This window comes from Grampus griseus, assembly GCF_964374135.1.
Source record: "Grampus griseus genome assembly, chromosome: 5".
Taxonomy (NCBI): domain Eukaryota; kingdom Metazoa; phylum Chordata; class Mammalia; order Artiodactyla; family Delphinidae; genus Grampus; species Grampus griseus.
In genome coordinates, this window is record NC_138998.1 from 38,267,815 (window position 1) to 38,288,249 (window position 20,435).

General features: G+C 48.8%; 1 protein-coding gene and 1 long non-coding RNA gene across 2 annotated transcripts in view; both read right to left on the bottom strand.

Annotated features, from left to right (window-relative positions):
- The window catches only part of RARRES1 (retinoic acid receptor responder 1), a 43,598-nt gene extending 36,790 nt beyond the window's left edge, over positions 1-6,808 (bottom strand). Inside the window, exon 1 of the mRNA XM_082654304.1 lies at positions 6,520-6,808. Coding sequence (XP_082510430.1) covers positions 6,520-6,798 — 279 coding nt within the window. The 5' untranslated portion in view covers positions 6,799-6,808. The remainder of the gene's footprint in view (positions 1-6,519) is intronic.
- Positions 6,809-9,012: 2,204 nt separating this feature from the next.
- The window catches only part of LOC309822468, a 59,556-nt gene continuing 48,133 nt past the window's right edge, over positions 9,013-20,435 (bottom strand). The window contains exon 3 of the long non-coding RNA XR_014296739.1: positions 9,013-9,137. This is a non-coding gene — a long non-coding RNA (uncharacterized lncRNA). The remainder of the gene's footprint in view (positions 9,138-20,435) is intronic.

Genomic DNA, 20,435 nt, shown 5'->3' on the forward strand with positions numbered 1-20,435 from the left:
CTGTCTTTTGTTTTTTCTCTCTGCCACTGGTTCCTAGGCATGGTTCCTTCATGTAACCTTAGAGCCGGTGGTGACAGCCTTAAACTTCATGTTTCCACATTGAGGGGGTGGGCAGTGGGGACAGACCAGTTGTCAAGAGCTCGAATGGTGATGCTAATCTCCCCTCGGGCACACAGTGGGCCTCACTGGCCTAACAGACTGGGCTTCTAAATGTCCCCTCCAGCCTTCACATTTGGTAAGAAAACATAAATGTCATGCCATTCCGGGAAAAGCAAACTTCTTCATTTTATAAGGTTAGTTTTATGAGTCAGGCTTAGTTGGAGATAAGTAAACAACTCATCTGTGGACAAAAATTGCTATGCTGCTCTTATGTTCTGGACAGAGAGAACATCAGCGTATTACATTAGACCCTGGAATTATCTCATTGCATTTTCCTTCTCTCGGGCAATGCCTTATGGGCAATGCCAGATAAGGCGATTGCAGTTTACGGAAAAGTCAATGACCTCCAGATCAGGCCCTATCCTGTGGGGTCCAAGGAGACCTTTGCACGGGACACTTCATCAGGCTAAGGAGCAGTGGAGAAAGAGAGACAGAATACTGTGTGTTCATCTGTGTGGCCAACTCTGAGTACGAGTTCTTGACCCTTCTTCCAAAGGAGCCAGGGTAGAAGTGGCCAGAGGCAGTGTTCCCCTCCGCTTCCCCTCTAGCTCAAGGTGGGGCTCAGAAAATTAGAAAAGGCTGGTTGTAAGAGATTTGAGGTATTCGATCTCCCTCCTCCTGTAGGAGGGCTGGGAATGGGTCGGGGCCTGGCCCAGCCTCCTGTTCCTGATGCCCAGTGGTCCCAGCACCCTTCCAGCTACCTTTGTTTTCATCTAATATTTCATATTTGTCTCTAGCAGGTCCCTATGCTAGGACGTGGCGATAAAGAGAAGGGAGGCCTTCCACCCTGTGGAAGCAGACACACATGCAGGGCAAGAGAACAAAGCAGCCTACAGTCAGGTACCAACACGGGGTGTGGAGGGTGGGCGTGTTTGGGGGTAAGGAGGTTACCAAGGCTGCAGAGATCAGCCAGTGCTGCCACCTCTTGGGTAGAGGCACGTGTTTGGCAGTGTGGTAAATACTTGCATGAGCTCGCAGCCACCCGGAAGCTGGGTGTGGGAGGCTGAGTAATGGCCCCCAGAGATGTCCACATCCTGATCTCTGGGATCTGTGAACATGTTTACAAGGCAAAGGGGATCTGGCCAATATGATCGGGTTAAGGATCTTGAGTTGGACAGAGCATCCTGGATTATCCAGGTGGGCCCAGTGTACTTACATGGGTCCTTATAAGGGAGAATAATGTTATACTCAGGAGGTGCTACCTGCTGGCTGTGAAGATGGAGGAATGCGGGCGGCCTTTAGAAGCTGGAAAAGGCAAGGAAATGGATTCTCCCCTAGAATCTTCTGAAAGAATGCAGCCCTTTCAACACCTTAATCTTAGCCCAGTGAGACCTAGTTCAGACTCCTGACCTCCAGAATTGTAAGGGAATAAATTTGTGGGAGTTGTTCTGTTTTGTTATTTTCTACAAAGTCTGTGGTCATTTGTTACAGCAGTGAAACTAATACAGATACAAAACTACCTGGGATCCTTTACATAGTGTTCTGTGTTGGCACCTCCTCGTGGGGCCGTTGTGGGTTCACGTACATCTCGTACACAGCTACAGTACAAGACTCTTTCATAACTCGACTTTACTGGCTAGAGGCGTCTCGGGCCATCCTAAGCAGTAACCCAGAGTGGGGAACTGCTACGGCTACTGTGGGACCAGCTCTGGGCAAACCTCTTCAACTGAGGGGCCGTCACAAAGGCAAATAAATACCACGGCTGCAAAAGCGTGACTAAATCTCTAGGGTGATTCATGCTGATGAATTGAGATCAAGGGTCAGGTTGGATCTGGGAGACTGTGTGTGCATGTGTGTGTGTATACGTGTGTGGAGTTAACATTCCTTGTCTCATTAAGATTAGTCATTCTAGGGCTATTGACATTCCGTCTGCAGCAGAACCACTGAGGCCGTTCAAGGAAGAGTGTGCAGCCAGGCCACACTCCTGATGGCTAAATTCACAACCCACCAACGGTGGCCTAATTTATTTGGGATCACTACTAACGTTCCATGATCACACGCACCCTTGGCCATGACTCCCCATGTGGCAAGACAAGTGGAAATGCTGTGGGCTGGTAAAAAAAAAAAAAAAAAAAAAAAAAAGTTTGCTGTTCAAAAACAACTTCTTACAAGCTGGTTAAAAGCGTTCGCTCATCCACGTGCAGCTGGCTTGAGCGACTGAGGGACGTGCGCCAGGAAGGCCAAGGCCTAAGTATACCCTCAGGGCCAGTGGCCTTTCCCACCCCATGCTGGACCCAGACTCTGCAATCAGAGCCTGCAGATCAGGTGGGCGCCGCGGTGGGAGGTGAGCGGAGCCATTGGGGGCACCTGTGCCATTTCATCAGTGGCAGTGCCCGGAAAGGAGGGCGTGCGTGAGCCTCGGTTCTGTGCTTTCAGGATTGTTATGTTTCATCCTCACGGCAGAGGGCGCTGAGGAGCGCCACCTGCATCCTGCCGACAGCCACCCCCTACTGTTCTTTCATGAGGGCTGTAAAAGCACTTAGGAGCCTTGCTAGCGTGAAAGCAGAGATTCTTTCACTTAAGGGTTTTATTACTTATCTTTCCCCTCCGTATTCATTGCGGCCTTCTTCAGTCTCCAGTTTTCATTTCTATGGTCGGCTTGATGTATCGCTTTCCTATTCTTGTGAACCATCACCTCTAAATTATTGACATTAATGGAGAGAAGCCTTCAAGGAGAGCAGTAATTAGATGAATTGTGTTGCATTAAAGTGCTTCATAGATTGAAAAGGGATAAAAGAAGAAGCTTTTTCTTAGTAGACTAGGCGCTCACCCAGCTGCCTTGTGGCTCATCAGACCGGCTCTGTTCCGCCTTCAGACACGCGCGGGGGGCGGAGGGGCGGAGGGGCGGGGGGCAGCAGCCCAGCCCACCAGCGCTGGGGCGGCCCGATTCTCACCAGAGGTCAGCTGTTTTGCTCCCAAACTTACCTATGCCAGGTGTACTCATTACCTAACTGCATAATTAAATGTTCTGGTGAAGAGGGGGCACAAAAAAAAGATGTCATGTCCACAAAATCCAAGTTAAATGCAGTAGAAAGAATTGATGAAATCAAGTCTCTAAAACTCTTGCTGGTGAGTCATAGTTAGGCAAGAAAAGTCAAAAAAAAAGTGAAAGGAGAGGATCGTGAACTGTATTCTTTGCAAGTGCTCCCTCCACTGTAAGTAAACAAAAATGGAAATCACAGGTGCCCATTATGGGTGTGTCTTCTTGCTAGAAAGACTGCAAGGAGTGCCAATTAATGGCCTTCGCCCTACACAAAAAGACAGATGATAGTTTTATATTTACTGATTTTAATTTAAATTGAAAGACAGATGATAGTTTTATATTTACTGATTTTAATTTAAATTGAAGCAGTTAAGGTTTGGGCGTAAGTCCCTCCTGCCCCACCTTTGGTCAATTGTTTCAATTATTGATATGTTTCCAACTACTGGTCCTGGCCTGGTCCTTGTGAGCAATCCCTAAGCAAGGGCTGATTTCAAATGGGTTGCCTTTCTCCTGAAGTTTGTGCACATAAAGATCTCGCCAGTCTCTCTAAATGCCAGGGAAGGGCTGGCCTCTCACCAGCTGCTTGGGGCAGGGGCAGTTGTCGTAGGACTTACGATTGGCCAGAGGATAGTTGTCTCAGCGTAAGAGACAGCCCCACATCGTCGGGAGCAGGGCTGATCTAGGATACCCTGGGTAGCATAGGAGCTCTCAACACCACCCCTCCATGCTCTGGGTCCTAAGGCATCAGAAAAATAGGAGCCTCCTGGTCGTGGAAAGGTAGTGTATGGTCAGGAAAGAGATGTCATCAGACAAGGGCAATGAGGGAACACAAGTCATGGTCTGTGATCTCTCCTTACAATTAGTAAACTAAACAAAACAGAATGCTCCCAAGCTCGCTAGCTAGCTCTGATTTCTTCTCAATACTTCCTTGCATTTACTACCACAGCTATTACTGCATTTTACCACTAGAGGGCAACAGTGTTCCTAAAATGAGGGTTTGTTGCAGAACCGAAACATCACTTAGAATCAAGGAATTTCAGAGCTGTTAAGAGGTCTTAAGAATCATTTGGTTCACTGGCTTTCAAAATTTTTTCAGCTGAAACACATAGCAAGAACTGCATGCTTCATAATGACCCAGTTCATACATATATGTTTGCAACATCTTGAGGCACTACTTACCCTGTCTTCTGCAATGCACTCTAAACAGTTTGTATTCCAAACTATTTCATTTAAAACAAAACAAAACAAAACTGCAACCAATAAATAAATTTCATAACCCAATAGTGTGCCATTAGTTTGAGAAACCCTGACTTGGTCCCAGCCCCTCATCTGTAATACAAAGGGATGATGCACTGACCCCGAGGATGGAGAAGGATGCTATCAGCTACACTTCTCTCGCCCACCCAGCCACCTGCTAACCCCGGGTCAGTCCTAGAGGAATGACAGATATTGTCCAGCAACTCAGTGCTCACTCTAATAATGCACTGATTGGATAAAGAGTTTTGAGGGTCTATCATTTTCCACCTCTTGTCAATGCTACGACTGCTCTTGTAATTGAAGCAGAAATTCCTTGCATTGAAGGCTCCTTGCAGGTGGTGCCTGTTCTCCTCATTCAAGCAGTTTCAATCAATCAAGCAATTTCACTGAATTCCAGGGAGAAACTGAAACCACTTTAGTCTCTAGAGTCTTGGCCCTGAAAATCACTAAGTTCTCTTCCTTGGCTCCTTGATGTTAAAACATTTATAATCACTTTGGGAGGAAATGTAAAGGTAAACCAGATGATCGAGGAAGGTACCTTTTCTTAGGGTCAATGTCCTGGATTCTTCTACTTCTTAACTCCTCATCCCTCTCCTGCATACCTGTCTCTAATTTACTGATTATCCCTCCCAGCTTTTTTAGGCCAAACAAGGAGATCCCTTTGAAATTCACGATTATATTATTACAGGCGAAAACAGTAACTGAGCTCTCTGTGGATAAGACAGGAAGTTTTTCTTAACTCACTTGGATTTAGTTCATTTTATGAAAAGTGCCAAGTATTTTATTTTTTCAATAAGGGGTTAACTAAATGCATGAAAATGCAAATTATTTTATTATTTAATTATTTTTATGGTCTTAGAAGGAAGAAAAAAAAATTCCTAGGACCTGAAAAATTCCTGGTGCACTTTAGAAATCGGAGCTTGGTGTTCTGTAGGGAATCCTTGCCACTGATAACCAGGGAGGAAATATTCAGGGGGGCCCCTCTTTGGGCTCTGGGAGGTGGCGACTCACTTACTTTGATAGAAAGTTCTCAAGCTCTGTTCCCTCACTTCTCTGTTGGGCTGGTAAACTGAACTTTTTCCTCCCTGACACAGCAAAGATCTGTTACAACAGGTGACAAGCACAGGTTGCCTTTTTTTAGGAAAAATTTTATTTCACCATTCAATAAATCTAGACAAGCTGGGTGTAGGGTTAAGTCTGAAGAACCAAGGCCGAACTTCCAAATGGCTTTCTCACACCCTTAACACCACGTCTAGAACAGTCTTAAAGAAAAATCCTACAGCCACTCTTTAAAATTCTATTTACACTATTTACTAAACTCTAGATTCCTTAAGGCTGAGTCTACAGGCTTCGTGGAATATTGGAGGATTACTGGAAAAAGCATCGTCACTTTTGGGACAGGCTAAGTGTAGTTCTGTAACTTTCGTAATCTTCTACTTGATGAAGAAAACAACGTAGCTCCACAGGCACAAAATGCTACCTACAGCCAGTGCCTTGAAATCAGCAACCGAACGAGCTGCCACGTTCTTATTCACTCCGTTCACAAAGAAAACAGCCCTGGTTCACTCACTCCCATTAGATTAAAGCAGACGCCAGGATTACGAAGGTTCTTGCCCAGGCCAACGCGTAAATTGCAATATTATCCTGAAGCCCTTGCAGGATGGCCTGCAATTAACCAGGGAACGTCAGCGGTTCAGCCTGGAAACTGGCTTAGATTTTGGAAATTCCGCCCTGAACTAATGCTCCGTGACCACCCCATAGCAACCAACTCTGGGTAGTCGCAGAAAAGATAAAGCCTTGCCTTTTGGGCCTGCTCCTCAGTTTCCCCATGCACCTCTTTCCCAGGTATGGGAGCTGCCCTGTAAAAAATCGTTATGGCCTCGTAAATGCCAGAAAGAACGAGCCAGCTTTCTACTGACTCCGCGCACTGACTGGCCTTTCCACGCCTAAACAATTCCCAGCGCCGAGGCGCGAGCCGGGATCCCAGCAGGGGCCTGGCGCATCACAGTCTCCCTCGCGGATCCGCCGCCGGGCGCACAGGCGCGCGTACCCAGGCGTCACCACCCACGCGGCTCGCGGCCTGTCCCTGCGCGCGCCCACTGTGTCGCTCTGGTACTCACCCACGCGCGGCCCTCCTGCACCTCAGCCAGCACTCGAAGGGCGCTGGGCGAGCTCGCGCGGAAGTTGAAGAAGTGGAGCGCCGCGCGCGCCGCCTGCGACAGGAGCCCGCGCGGGGGCTCCGCGTCCTGACGCCACCCGGAGTCCTCGGGCTCCCCGGACCCCGCGGGCGCCGCCGCCGCCCCCTGGAGGGCGAGCAGCAGGAGCAGCGCGAGCAGCGGGGCGGCGGGGTACGGGTCCCCCGGCCGTGGCGCGGGAAGCGGTTGCCGGCGGAGCTGCATGGGCGCGAGCTGGCGCGACGCTCGACGGGTCGGGCTTCGAGCGGGCTGCGCCGGCGCTCGAGTCAATAAGGCCGCGCGGGCCCCTCCCCTCCGCCCCCGGGGCGGCGGCTGGAAGGAGTCCGGGTCCCGCTCGGCCGCACCCTCTCGGCGCTTCCCGCAGCCCCTGGGCCCCTCCGCCCCGCCCCACTACGCTTGGGCTCCCAATGACCCGTCTCCTTACGCGGCGGACGCGGCGGCGCCTCCGCGGCGCGGGGCCCGGGTATCTGGCTGGGGCCGCGCGGGCAAGGGGACGAGGGGAGCAGTGGACGCTCCTCCCCCAAGGGAGAGCGGCCGGGTTGGCGCCACCCCGCGCCCCCAACCCAGCTTGGGGACCTCGTTTCTCTCCCCGGAGGCTGCTGTGATTTCGAAGCCCTTAGGGTTTTAGAGCAAACCTGCTTCAGTTCTCCAAGGCTTGGAGCTCATTTCCCAGAAGATGAAATTGGAAACAGGTGGAGAAGGGGGCGGGACGCAGCCGGCGTTGTTGGGGGTCCTTATAGCACAATGACCTTGGAAGTGGGACAGGTCGCCAGAGAACTGGGGCTGGAGAGGAGGCTGCCGTGGCCAGCAGGGCAGAGCCAGATAAGGCCCCAGAGGCCCCAGTGGACTTAGAAACATTGATAACCCTGGTGCGGCACAGATGGGCGTGGAAGCCAGATTCCAGGGAAGTGAGGCATGGACTGGGCTGTAGGGCAGTGGAAGCAGTGAGGGTTGACGACTCTTTTTAGATGCTTGGCAGTGAAGGGATGAGATGGCCATTGTTTTTAGGCCACAGAGAGAAAGCCCAGGAGAACCAGGAAGTAGATGCACTCCCCTCATCCTTTTTCCTACCTCTCTTTATTTTGTTCAGGGGTCCACCTCTCCCCAACACCCGCTGACCCCAGCCCCACTGTGGAGCTAAAGGAAGTCCCTTCTTGCCAGTGACTGGTTGAGGCCCCACTGGTTGTGCGATTCTGGATGAGATATGCCGGGGGAAGCCTGGGGAGGGGGTGATGCGATGGGGTCACCATCTCTGAAAACATCCTCCCTCCCCCACTTCTCCCTCTGGATGTTGTCCATCTCTTGTCTGTCTTTTCTTCTACAGAAATTTATGGAACACATACTCTGCTAGGCCCTGGGGGAAGTGAAGAGAGGGTAATCAGATAAGCATCTCCGTACTCCTGGAGCACACCTTTTGGGCAAGGGGAGCCCAGACAATCAGAGAGGCAAAGGAATGATGGATGCAGTTACATGCTGGAGAAAAATTAAGCCTGAAAGGGGATGGGGAGTTGGTTGTAATTTTAAATAGTGTGGTCAAGGCAGGCCTCACTGGGAAGGTGATACTTAGGACCTGAAGGAGCCAGATGGACATGTATGGGAAGAGCACTGTAGGTGGAGGGAACAGCGAGTGCAGAGGTCCTGAGGCAGGAGTCCACCGGCATGTTTGAAGAAGAGCAAGCAAATGCAGCTGGAGGGAGAGGGCAAGGAGGAAAGTATCAGGATGCGAAGTCTGAGGGATAATGGAGAAGGGGCAGAGCATGCAGGACTTGGTAGACCCTTGTTGTGTCTGGGTGTGCCGCGTGGAAGTATGCCCCTATCTTTTTTTTTTTTTTTGCGGTACACGGGGCTCTCACTCTTGTGGCCTCTCCTGTTGCGGAGCACAGGCTCTTGACGCGCAGGCTCAGCGGCAATGGCTCACGGGCCCAGCCGCTCCATGGCATGTGGGATCTTCCCGGACCGGGGCACGAACCCACATCCCCTGCACCGGCAGGCGGACTCCGTATGCCCCTATCTTGCTAACAGCCTGGGGATGAAGCCCATCTGAAGAATGGCTGAGCAGAGAGAGGGGAGGAGACTGGGTTCCTGATGACACTGTTGAGCACCCAGATCAGCTGACCCTGGAGCTTATTTATTATGTTCCTTGAAGCTGGAGGTTCTGTTTCTTGCCTTCAGAGGCAGTCTAACGCAGATAATTATCTTCCAGAACTCAGTCATCTTCCCCTCCAAGGAGTAATGTAGTAGGTTTCTTGAGAATTATCACCTCTAGGTCTTATAAAGACTAAGTATTCCTTACTCTACTTCAGTGCTTCAGCCCCAGTGGGTGTTGGGCTGCTTTCAGCTGCAAACAACAGGAAAACTGATTAACGTTGTGGACTCTGCAGTGGTGTGGAGTGGGAGGTCTCGGGGATGGCTTGAAGGGTTCAGGCTCTCTCCATCCTTCTACACAGCTCTCCTCAGCTGTTTGGCTTTTTGTCCATAGACTGACCAGTAGTTCCATAATTTCAGAATGGCTGTCACAGCTCCAGACACCACATCGTCACATGCTGCAACCAAAGGCAGGTAGCACAGAGTAGGTTGCCGGGGTAGCAAGAGAGCTCTACATCATGCACCTGTTTTGGTTTTTGTTTTGTTTTTTCATCAGAGAAGAAAATTTTTTTTTCTGGAACCTCTTCCCCCCACCCTTCTCCCCACCCGACCTTCCCATACATCTCGTTGGCCAGAACTGGGTCACACTAGCAAACCCTAGCTGCAAGGGAGGCTGGAAAAGCAAGCATCTGCCTTTTTTTTTTTTTTGCGGTACGCGGGGCTCTCACTGTTGTGGCCTCTCCCACTGCGGAGCACAGGCTCTGGACGCGCAGGCTCAGCGGCCATGGCTCACGGGCCCAGCCACTCCACGGCATGTGGGATCTTCCCAGACCAGGGCACGAACCCATGTCCCCTGCATCGGCAGGTGGACCCTCAACCACTGCGCCACCAGGGAAGCTCGCATCTGCCTTTTTTCAGCCTCTATCACAGTGGTCTGGTCTATAAGTTAGGATTTAGGCTTGGCCACATAGGACGAAGAAAACAAATGACATTGGCTTAAACAGGAGAGAAACTTATCTCACATAAAAGAAGTTGTAGGCAATCTGTGGTTAGTTTTGGCAGGTCCATGACATTGTTAGGGGCCCAGGGTTTTTCCAGATCTTTGCTCCCACATCTGAGGGTGTGGCCCCCATCCTCAGAGTACAGGACAAGCTCTAGCCATCAGCAGGAGTGCCCTTTTACAGGCTTCTGAGAAGTCCTATAGGGCACTTCCGCTTATATCTCATTGTTAAGAACTTAGTCATAGCCTTAGTTGAAAAGGAGGCTGGGAAAGGTAGCCTTTTTTTGGAGAAGTTGCATGCCAGAATAAAAAAAAGAAATCAGGATTTTGTTACTAAGGAAGAAGACTTTGTTTTACATTGCCTTTAGAGCCTGCTGCTGGGACACCCAAGGATTATGTGAGAGTGGTTTATGAAGGAAACACTCCCAGGAGAAACCAGTAAGGACCTAGAAAAAGGGTAGCAAGCAAGGATCTCAGACAAAGTTACAAGAAGGGTAACTTCACCTGGTCAGCAGAGGAGCTCCGGAATATGAATTCCTCCCCCCGCAGGGGATCTGGGCTTCCATATCTATGCCTGTGGGTTATTGGCTAGGGGCCACCCTGGTTAACATAATCCAGGCACTCAGGCTGTCTATCTGGGTACAAAGGGGCAGTCGTACAGGACAGCCCTCCTGAGAAGTGTCGCGGGTACCTCAGATTGGAAGCAAAAGCATACTTAGTGGTAGGGGCAGAATCAGGGAAAGGGATCCTGGGGATCTGGGCAGAGCCCCAACGGGGTCCCTGCAGGGAGAGTGGATAGAAGCAGGCAAGTGGGAATCTGTCACCGAGGCCGGGAGGGGAGGGTGGGAATGGCTGATGGCAGCATCAGTGCTTATGAGATGGTGAGTCACAGCAAGTCTTACACAGGAAGAAAGACAGACACAGAAAGGGCCAGGGGAACAAGTGTGGCTGGCTGAGTGCAGAGGACTCCTCTGAGGCCAGCTGTTTTTAATAGTGGTAATGACTACACGTGGGGCAGATTGATGTTGATCAGAAACACACATTTTAAAAGTTTTTAATGAACAGCATTCATTTTATTAACAGGTTTTCTGGAACACAGGAGAACACTTCCTTCATTGAGAACTGTGTTTGTCCTTTGTCCATTTGTCTGTGGGGTTGTTGGAATTCTAATTAATTTGTAGAAGTTCTTTAAATACTAAGGAAATCAGGCCTAGGTCATAGGTATCACTAATATTTTTTTTCTCAGTTCCTACACAGTGTGTGTGTGTGTGTGTGTATTCCTCCTTGTCAGATAGCGTGTGCATGGGCGATTCTGTTAACTGCACACCATGTTCTCCAAAGGGCCTGTCCTCTTGGGTCACATGTACCACCTCCCACCCCCGTGTTTCCTTCTTGGCATTGCAGGAGGCAGGGAGGAAAGTCTTAGTCAGCAGGGTCTGGCCCCCCCCACCAAGAGTGTCCCATAGGTCATGTTTCCTAGTTCCTTAGCCATTGCTCAAGTGATTGTGAGCATTTTTATATGGAGAATTTAGTTTAAGAAATATAAAAAATTATAGTGACTTTTAATCACATGAAAATATTCAGAACAGAGAGTGAGAGGAAATTGATACAACATTTTCTTGGGCTATTTGCAATATCTATCAAAATTAGCAATGCATGTATGCATGTACCTTTTCACTCAGCAATTCTACCTCTATAGTTTATAGAAAGGATACATTCACACATGTACACAGAGGTATGAGAATGTTCCTCTCTGTATGTGGATTGTAAATTCCTCAAATATCTTATTTTCTGCTCTCCATCCCTAGAACAGTGCCTGGCACATCTTGGGCATCAGTACAAACTTTAGGAAAGAATGAAGAGTAAGAGGCTGGAAAAAAATCCAAGTCCCACGGCTGAATAATTACGGTACTTCCATCTAGCGGGATACTGTACAACTATTAAGGAGTGAGATCCAGGCGTGTAGATATTGAACTATCTCTAAGGTATAATGTTAACGGACAGCAAGGTGTAGAGTAGGGCAAATTGTGCGCTACTGTTTAAAAAGAAACAAATGACATACACACATGAGTACATAAATGTGGAAACGTGCAAAGATGTCTGAAAAGGTTCATAAGAAATTAGCAATTATAAGATGGGAGACAGGGGTGTGAGAAACTTTACTATATACCCTTTCGCAGTATTTTTTTTTCTAACGTGCATTACCCATTCTAAATAACTACATAAATGAAATGCTGTGTATGAATGCACTTTGTATCAGTTTCTTCATCACCATTTCTACAGGGACGTTACAATTCTATCACTCAGCATAGTCTGAGCAAGCCTGACCTCACCTTATACATACAGTTCAGGCTTGTCTTCCTGCCTCTGCACCTCACCCTTCCAACACCCTTCTTTTGCCTCAGGCCCAGTCATGTTTCCCCTTTTGCCTCAGGCCCAGTCATTTTAATAGGGTCAAAGTCTTGAGCCCAAGAGACCTGAGCTCTGATTGAACAGATTGCAGGCACTGGCAGCTCTTCAGTGTGCGAAGTAGAGGCATTTAGCAGCCCTGAGCATCTGCACCTGCCCCTTCCTATGCCTTTGAGTAATAACAGGCCAGAGAGCTGAATGAGAGGGTTTCGAGAGGCATTGACTGTTGGCTTCCCTCCTCCAGGAAGGAGGGGCTGGGATGCATCTTCCCTGGACGTGGCTAAACACAGGCTTGCCGAAGTACCCTCACCAGCGGCCTGACGGGACTCGCTCATGATGTGCACAGAAAGAAAGGCATGGTGACACGACTGTCATGGCTATTCCCAGCTCTGCTGGCTTTTAGAGAGTGTGGATGAGGACTCAGGGGCCAGTTCCCTGACCTGCAGCCCCATGTTCCTTATCCAAGCCCTGAGAATACACCTGAGAACAGGTGGAGTCGAGTGGGCATTCGGCTCATCTGAGGTTACAGAAGTTGGAAGAGCTGAAAAGTTTATCTCTGCACAGATCCAGCCCAGAGCACTGTCCAGATTCTCCACCCTGGGACCCCTTTGGACAACTGGGCGGGGGGTCTTGTAAATTAATTTTTTTTTTTTTTTTTTTTTTTTTTGCGGTACGCGGGCCTCCCACCGCTGTGGCCTCTCCCGCCGCGGAGCACAGGCTCCGGACGCGCAGGCTCAGTGGCCATGGCCCATGGGCCCAGCCGCTCCGCGGCATGTGGGATCCTCCCAGACCGGGGCACAAACCCGCGTCCCCTGCATCGGCAGGCGGACTCCCAACCACTGCGCCACCAGGGAAGCCTTTGTAAATTAATTTTTGATGAAAGTTTCAGTTTAAGGTTTTTTACCAGCAGTCTCTTGTGGACATATTTGTAAACACTATCATGTTTCTGTGAAAATGCGTTATCAAATAAAATGGGAGGAAAACACCTTTTCTAGGAAAGGAAAGCAAAAGAGCAAAAAAAAAAAAAAAAAAAGCTGGGGCTTCCCAGCAGTGTCCCCTCTTCCTCTGGGTGACGCAGCTCTGATTTTCATCACTGCCTGCCCCTCTCCAATGCTGCTGAATACACCTCACTCCAGGGGCCCTCCTCCTCCACCCTTACACCCCTGGTCGTTGTAGGGGGCTCAGGCATAGGCTCGGGACCTATTTGGGCAAGTGTTGGGCTGCACCCAACAGACCAGCAAGTCTTGGAGTTGCCCAGCCATGAGACGGAAGAAAGAGCCCAGATACAGCTACAGAGACATCAACAGTTTATCAGATAGGGGAAACTTACAAGTCTGAAGCAAAAGGTCCTGGAGTGACACCCCACTGTGTACAGTAGGCAAGACACCGGCTGCAATCTTCACTGCTCTGGGGAGAAGGAGGCTACCGTTTATAGGGGGAATTAACATCAAGTTGACTCATCAGTTACCAGGGAGACCAGTGTCTGGGACAGGAGGCAAGCATGTAGGCAGTTCCTGATTAAGCCCTATAATTAAGAGGACTGGTTGGTGATGTGAGTGAAGCAGGGACTGGTCGAGCAGGGGATGTACAGAGAGGACGAGAACAGCCATCTTGAATGGCCTGACCGCACAGCGAGTGAGTCACGAGGAGCTGTTGGTGGGGTCTTGGAGAGAAGCTCCCTCGCCCTTCTGAGACAGCATGTTCCTCCCTCCCTTGCTGGGACTTTGAGAGGAAGCCGTGGCCCCAGCAGTTGCTGATGCCATCTTGCCGTCCTCGGGGGAGCAGGCCTCAGGATGAAGGCCGAGGTGAGGCACAGAAGGAAGCCAGGTCCTTGGGGATATTACTGACCTGCTGGCTCCCGGCCTACCTGAAGCCTGCCCTGTCCAGACCTTTCCATTATAGGAGCCAATATGCCAACTTTATTGTTTAAGCCAACTGAAGCATGCTTTTGCTGCCCCAGTTGAAAAATTCCTAACGGATTGCTGAGGCAGGTACTACTGCAGGAACCAAAGAGCTATAAGGCTGCCCTTGGGGGTCTGCTTGTGCCAGGGACAGGGAACACCTCTGCTGCCTCTAACCTGAGGAGACCATATTGGCAGCTTCCCCCAGCGTCAGGCTGAACCAGGTGGTGAAGGGACACCCTTCCCCCAACGACTCCCAGCCTGGCTGTGGACCTTCTCCAGCCACAGGGGCCAAGCCAGGCCGTGAGCCCAGATGCGAAGTGACCTGCTCAGGCTGGAGAGCTGTCAGCTGCACTCGCTCAGGCTCTACTCTAAGAAGAGCAGACTCAGGAGGAGTGCGACGGAGAAAAGACCCTGCTAGAGGAGAAGGAATCCCTAAGATAGAGACTGGAACCCGGGCCATGGCTCAGAGGAGGGTCCAGGACAGCACCACCGGGGTGGATGGGATCTCTCGCAAAGGCCCGAGTACCCTTATTGACAACGTTTTCTCCCGCCGTGGAGGCTTGGAGAGCAAAGTCTATGTCAGTAACTAGAAAAAAATGAAGACGTCCCCTATTTGTACGCGAGTGAGTTTAGGTGCCATTACACGTGATGTAATGCCACAACTTCTCCTTTCTGGATACTGATGTTGGCACAGAACATCTCTAAGAAGGACAGTCAGAAGCTGCTAACAGTGGAAGGGAGCTGGGGGCAGGAGGGGCTCACTCAAACTGTAACTCTTCGGTTCCTTTCTGTTTTCCTTTGCAGATGGCACAGCGGCTCAGAGCTCAGACTTGGAGCCAGGCTACCTGGTTTGAAGCCCAGCTGCACCAGCGTGAGCTGAGGCCAGTTGCTTCACCCCCACCCTGGGCCTTGGGGGTACATCCTCCCTCACAGAGTCGTTGGTGAAGCTCACGTGCCCTAATATCTACACATAAGTAAAGCACTTCACAGTAATGGCTATGACTGAGATTATTGTTATTAACTTTAAAAATTTAGGTGTAATCCTTTTTTTTACATTCATTTGTTTGGCTGTGCCGGGTCTTAGTTGCCGTATGCGGGGTTTTCAGTTGCGGCATGTGGGCTCTTGGTTGCTGCATGTGGACCTAGTTCCCTGACCAGGGATCGAACCTGGGCCCCCTGAATTGGGAGCGCAGTCTTAACCACTGGACTGCCAGGGAAGTCCCTGGGTGTTATCCTGAAAGGAATGCAATCAGCTGTGGACTTCTTTTCACAAATGATGAGAAGAGATAGTAGGGACTAAAAACTGCTGGGTCATTATATAAACTCTTAGCTATTACTTTTAGCCTTCTTAATCTCATCTTTTATGGGAGCTATTGGCAAGTCAGAAAATGTGACTCTCTATTGTTTTTTTATTCTTCACCGACCTAGGTGAAGGTCGGTGGAATTGGGAGAATGTGGATAATCAATCCTTGACTATTGAAAGCTGCTTAACCGTAGCTCAGGTGTGACGGAGATGATCCTTATCTCCAAGCCACGGAACTAGAAACGCTTGTGGAGAAAAGCGTTGTGCAGCTCACCTGGTTCTTTGGGTTTGCATCTAGCATGCTCGAAGTGACCTCTTGTCTTCTGTTTTGGTTCACCCTGCAAACCTGCACATTTTCCATGCTGTATCCATGGCCCACAATGTCTCTCCTGAAACCCCTGGAGGGAGACACCTTACTGGTGATGGAAAGAACGGAAGCCCTGCTCACTCCATCTGCTGTCCTAGACATTTGGCTTCTTTATCTCTCCTTTGAGGGTGCTTGGAACTCGTGGGGGAATTCCCCGTGTCCTCAACGCAGGGTCCATAAGCTCCCTGAGGCTCACACTGGCTGCAGCAAGTCCCCAAAGATGGCCTTTTGCTTTGAGAAGAAGACCAGTGGAGCTTTCAGTGTCATGCCCACACCCCACCAGATCCTCAAGGGCAAGGCAGAGGCTTCAGTGCCAAGGGCACTAGATGTAGGTCTAGGTTGTGGTGGGACAGCTGACAATTGTTTTCTGAATCTGTGAGGGCCAAGGAGAGAGCATTTCTAGCTGAATCTAGTAAGACTCACACAACTGGAGACAAGGTTCTTTCTAAAAGAGATGTGAGGGACTTCCCTAGCAGTCCAGTGGTTAAGACCTCACTTCCAATGCAGGGGGTGTGGGTTTGATTCCTGGTCAGGGAGTTAAGATCCCACATGCCTCACAGCCAAAAAACCAAAACAGAAGCAGGGGACTTCTCTGGTGGCGCAGTGGTTAAGGATCCGCCTGCCAATGGAGGGGACATGGGTTCGAGACCTGGTCCGGGAAGATTCCACATGCCGCGGAGCAACTAAGCCCGCATGCCACAACTACTGCGCCCGCGCACCTAGAGCCCGTGCTCCGCAACAAAGAGAAGCCACCCCAATGAGAAGCCCGCGCAGCTCAACGAAGAGTAGCCCCCGCTCGCCGCAACTAGAGAAAGCCCACGCACAGCAACAAAGACCCAACGCAGCCAAAAAAAATAAAAAAATAAAAAAACAAACAAAAAAACAGAAGCAGTATTGTAACAAATTCAATAACGACTTTAAACATTGTCCACATCAAAAAAAAAATTAAAAAAAAAAAAAGAGATGTGATAGGAAACAAAGTGGTTGCATTTATTCCTGTTAACCGAGGAAAGATTTTGTAAGGCCAACTGGCCCGAGGCAAGGGAACACAATCAGATTCACAGGTTGCATCAGACCGAAATTCTCCGGACCACCCAGTTCCAGAAACTGCCCTGGAGACATTCCGGACCACCCAGTTCCAGGAACTGACCTGGGGACTTTGAACCCAGCCTAGCCTTCCCGCCTTTCGAGGGGCGGGACTAACGGTCCCCCAGGATACCCGAAGAGACCACCAAATAAGGAATACCCTGCGCCCTCCCAGATTCACCACACCCCTTTCCCTTCTTCCCCTATAAAGTCTTGCCCAGCCCTCGCCCGGGTGCGACTTCTCTGGCCCCTTTCTCTCGGACCAGTGAACCAGCGAACCTCACCCGGGAGCGCTCCCTAATAAAGCTCACTTGAAGCTTTCCTCTGTTTCGCGGTGCCGTTTGTTAAGATCTGACCTTACAGATTTCACATGACACAGTTTAGGTAGAGACTGACATGGATGTGTTTGGAAGCCTTGAAATCCAAGTGAATACGGTGACCAGCACAATCCAATAGAACTTTCTGATGAAAATGTTCTACATCCACACAGTCCAACATGGTAGCCACTAGCTACAAGTGACTACTTAATGCTTGAGATCTGGTTAGTGCAAAGAACTGAATCTTAAACCATATTTAATCTTAATTGATTTAAATATACACAGCCACTTGTGGGTGGTGATGATCACGTTAGACACGCAGTTATAGACAACTGACTTTCACTACAATAATGATTTGGGGAAAGAAAGAAAGTAGTATTTTGGGGAGCTGCGTTTCAGCTGGATACTTTCTGTAACGGAATTATCTCATTTAACCCCCACAATTTAGAGGGGTCAACTGGGGGCCAGAGAGAGGTAAGTGACTTGCCGAAGTTTGCATCCCTAGAGGGGTCAGGGAAGGGGTTCACACTTAGGTCTGGCCCATTCTTTCTCCAAGCACCATTTTGTATGTGCCACAACCAGAGAGACTCAGGATGGACTGGAGGGGTTTAGGTTACAGCAACAAAGCTAATTAAGGCCGGAAAATATGACTTTGTGGTTAGGGAAGTTGGGATTATCTTATTTCAAGATAAGAATACTGAAGGAAGCACTCAATCTTTAGTACTAAATTGAAAGATTTAATGTTTGGAAGAGAGCGGCAGGCTGCCTCTGGCACCACTAGTGAAAGCGGCACTTAATTCTGGTTAACATGGGGGCCATGGGAGAATGTAATAAAGTCTTAGTTGTATTGTGGGGGGCACTCTCTCCACATCTCAATGAGCCTGAGTGGACTTAGGTCCCCGTGGGCCAGCTCTGGTGCAGGAGGAACTCGACAGCCTTAGGACACTGTGTGAGTAGCATTTAGGCTAACCAGAAACTGGTGGCTTCTAAAAGCAGAAGCCTGTACTCGGATGACACGTAGATCTCAACACTGGTGTCAGCAAAAGCACACAGTGTGGACAGCCTCTCTGCTGGGCCACTCTTGATGCGGAGTTATTGCCAAGCTTGAGCAGATGAATAGAACTGTTATGCAATTCTCTGCTCCACTTACCTGTGGGCATGAAACAATTCTTTAAAAATCCACCATGTTTCACATTTGAAACAAAGTAATTTAGATTGTGTAGCTTTGAGGAAAAAAAAAAACAAACTCCTTCTCTTGCAAAGATTTGACAAGCCCATTTTGACACACAATTGCCAACAGATAGTTTTATAAAATGTAATGAAATGAACACAGTCAGTATTGCATGTATAGGATTTTGCAATTTTCCAAAGTAAGCCCTCATTTTTGGCATGTCACGCTAGTTAAGAACACAACATCACTGTAGACCAGTTATACATATTATGGTTAACCTGGCATGGCCTTTTGTTTTTCCATCACTCCCTTAAGACAGGATGTTTGCCATTCTGAGAATGAATTAACATTCTATTCGGCGATCTGTAAACTGTGATGTGAAATAAATTATAAATTGGGACCGTTTTAATTTCCCAAGCAAAAAATATTTAAACTTGAAATTATAACGTTTACTCCTTCCTATTTGAGAATATGCATTACAGAGTGAAAAAAGGAATTTAAAGTGTTTTTTTCCTGGCAATAATCGTAGAATTTTACAGTCTTCTAAGAAAAATCTCCAGTAGTTGTTAATATTTGTATACCATAAACTTCCTGGAGCAACTGACTTATGAAACTGTTAATGACACTACTGTTCACCAATCAAACTTGCATAGAGTATGTTATCAGGGAAACCAAAACCAACTTCACACACCACAGAGGAAGGCATCTGCCCACATATGGCAGCCTAGATAACACAACAATATGTCAGAAAACCCACATTCCATTCTGCTTTTCTTTCCCTCCTTACCATTCTTTCCACAGGTACATTACAGGGCATGCATCTAATAGTGAGAATAAAGTGCTGATAAGTAAATCATCTGAGTAATACATAGATAACACAATTGCCTAGACAATTTATATACATACAGAGGTTGGTTGTGTTTCTTAGAATGTAATGATGCAGTGGGTGGATCTTCAAGGCAGGAAACTATTCAAGACAGGCTGGATTTGTGGTGGGTTTAGAAGAGACAGCAAGTTGGGAGAATATCAAGGGACAGGCTGTTTCAGGCAGAAGGGGTTACTGAGCAAGCAAACATGGGGCTGCAGTGAGGCTGGCTGGAGTGGCGCCAGGGGCTACCTGGGGTAAAGCCAAAAGGTGGAAGACCTGGTAGCCCAGAAATGGGATTTGTTCTTAGAGGGTCCTCAGAAGTTCTACACACCTAGGCTGAAAAAAGCATACAAGTTGGATCATAGGAATATTCATTTTTGGAAACAAATGTTCGTGCAAAACAGTTTTCATTGGTAATAGAATTATGACCAGGTTTTAGGATAAGGAGCTGCTACTGCTGGCTAGAGTGAGATTCTTGTCTTTTTATTCTTTTTATTTTTTAATGTTGAGTCTTCTTTTAATTAATTTATCTTTTTTTAAATTTTTGGCTGTGTTGGGTCTTCGTTTCTGTACGAGGGCTTTCTCTAGTGGCAAGTGGGGGCCACTCTTCATCGCGGTGCGCCGGCCTCTCACTGTTGTGGCCTCTCTTGTCGTGGAGCACAGGCTCCAGACGCGCAGGCTCAGTAATTGTGGCTCACGGGCCTAGTTGCTCCGCGGCATGTGGGATCTCCCCAGACCAGGGCTCGAACCCGTGTCCCCTGCATTGGCAGGCGGATTCTCAACCACTGCACCACCAGTGAGGCCCTGTCTTTTGATTCTTAAAGGACAAACAAGTACAGTCTAGTGCAAAGGGCTCTTGTTTGAGAGGCAGGAGGAATGAGGTCTAGTCCCAGCTCAACCACCCAAACTGGCTTCAGTCTCTTCTGTGTAAAACGCCAGGTGTGGGATGAATGCGATGATAATCAGAGGGAACTGCCAGTTTGGAGCACGTTGGTTGTACCCTCCTTTAGCTGTGCCTACCCAGTGCAGGGAGACTTGCGAAACTGTCTTTTCTTGGGACTAACCTCAGTGACATCTTCCCACCTTCTGTAAGAAGCCCTGTGCCCTCTTACTAGCATGCAAGTATCACGTATTTTAGATTTAAAAAAATCCATTGCCCCCCCATCAATGGTTTAATGGATAGGCCTATCATCTGAATTCAACAAAACAATTGAATGTTTGAGATTGGGTAAATGAGATGACTCAGATCTGAAATGGTGAGTAAACTGATGTAGCGGTCAGGAGAGTCTGGGTTCCCTGCCATAATGAATATGCCAAAATCTCAGGGCTTA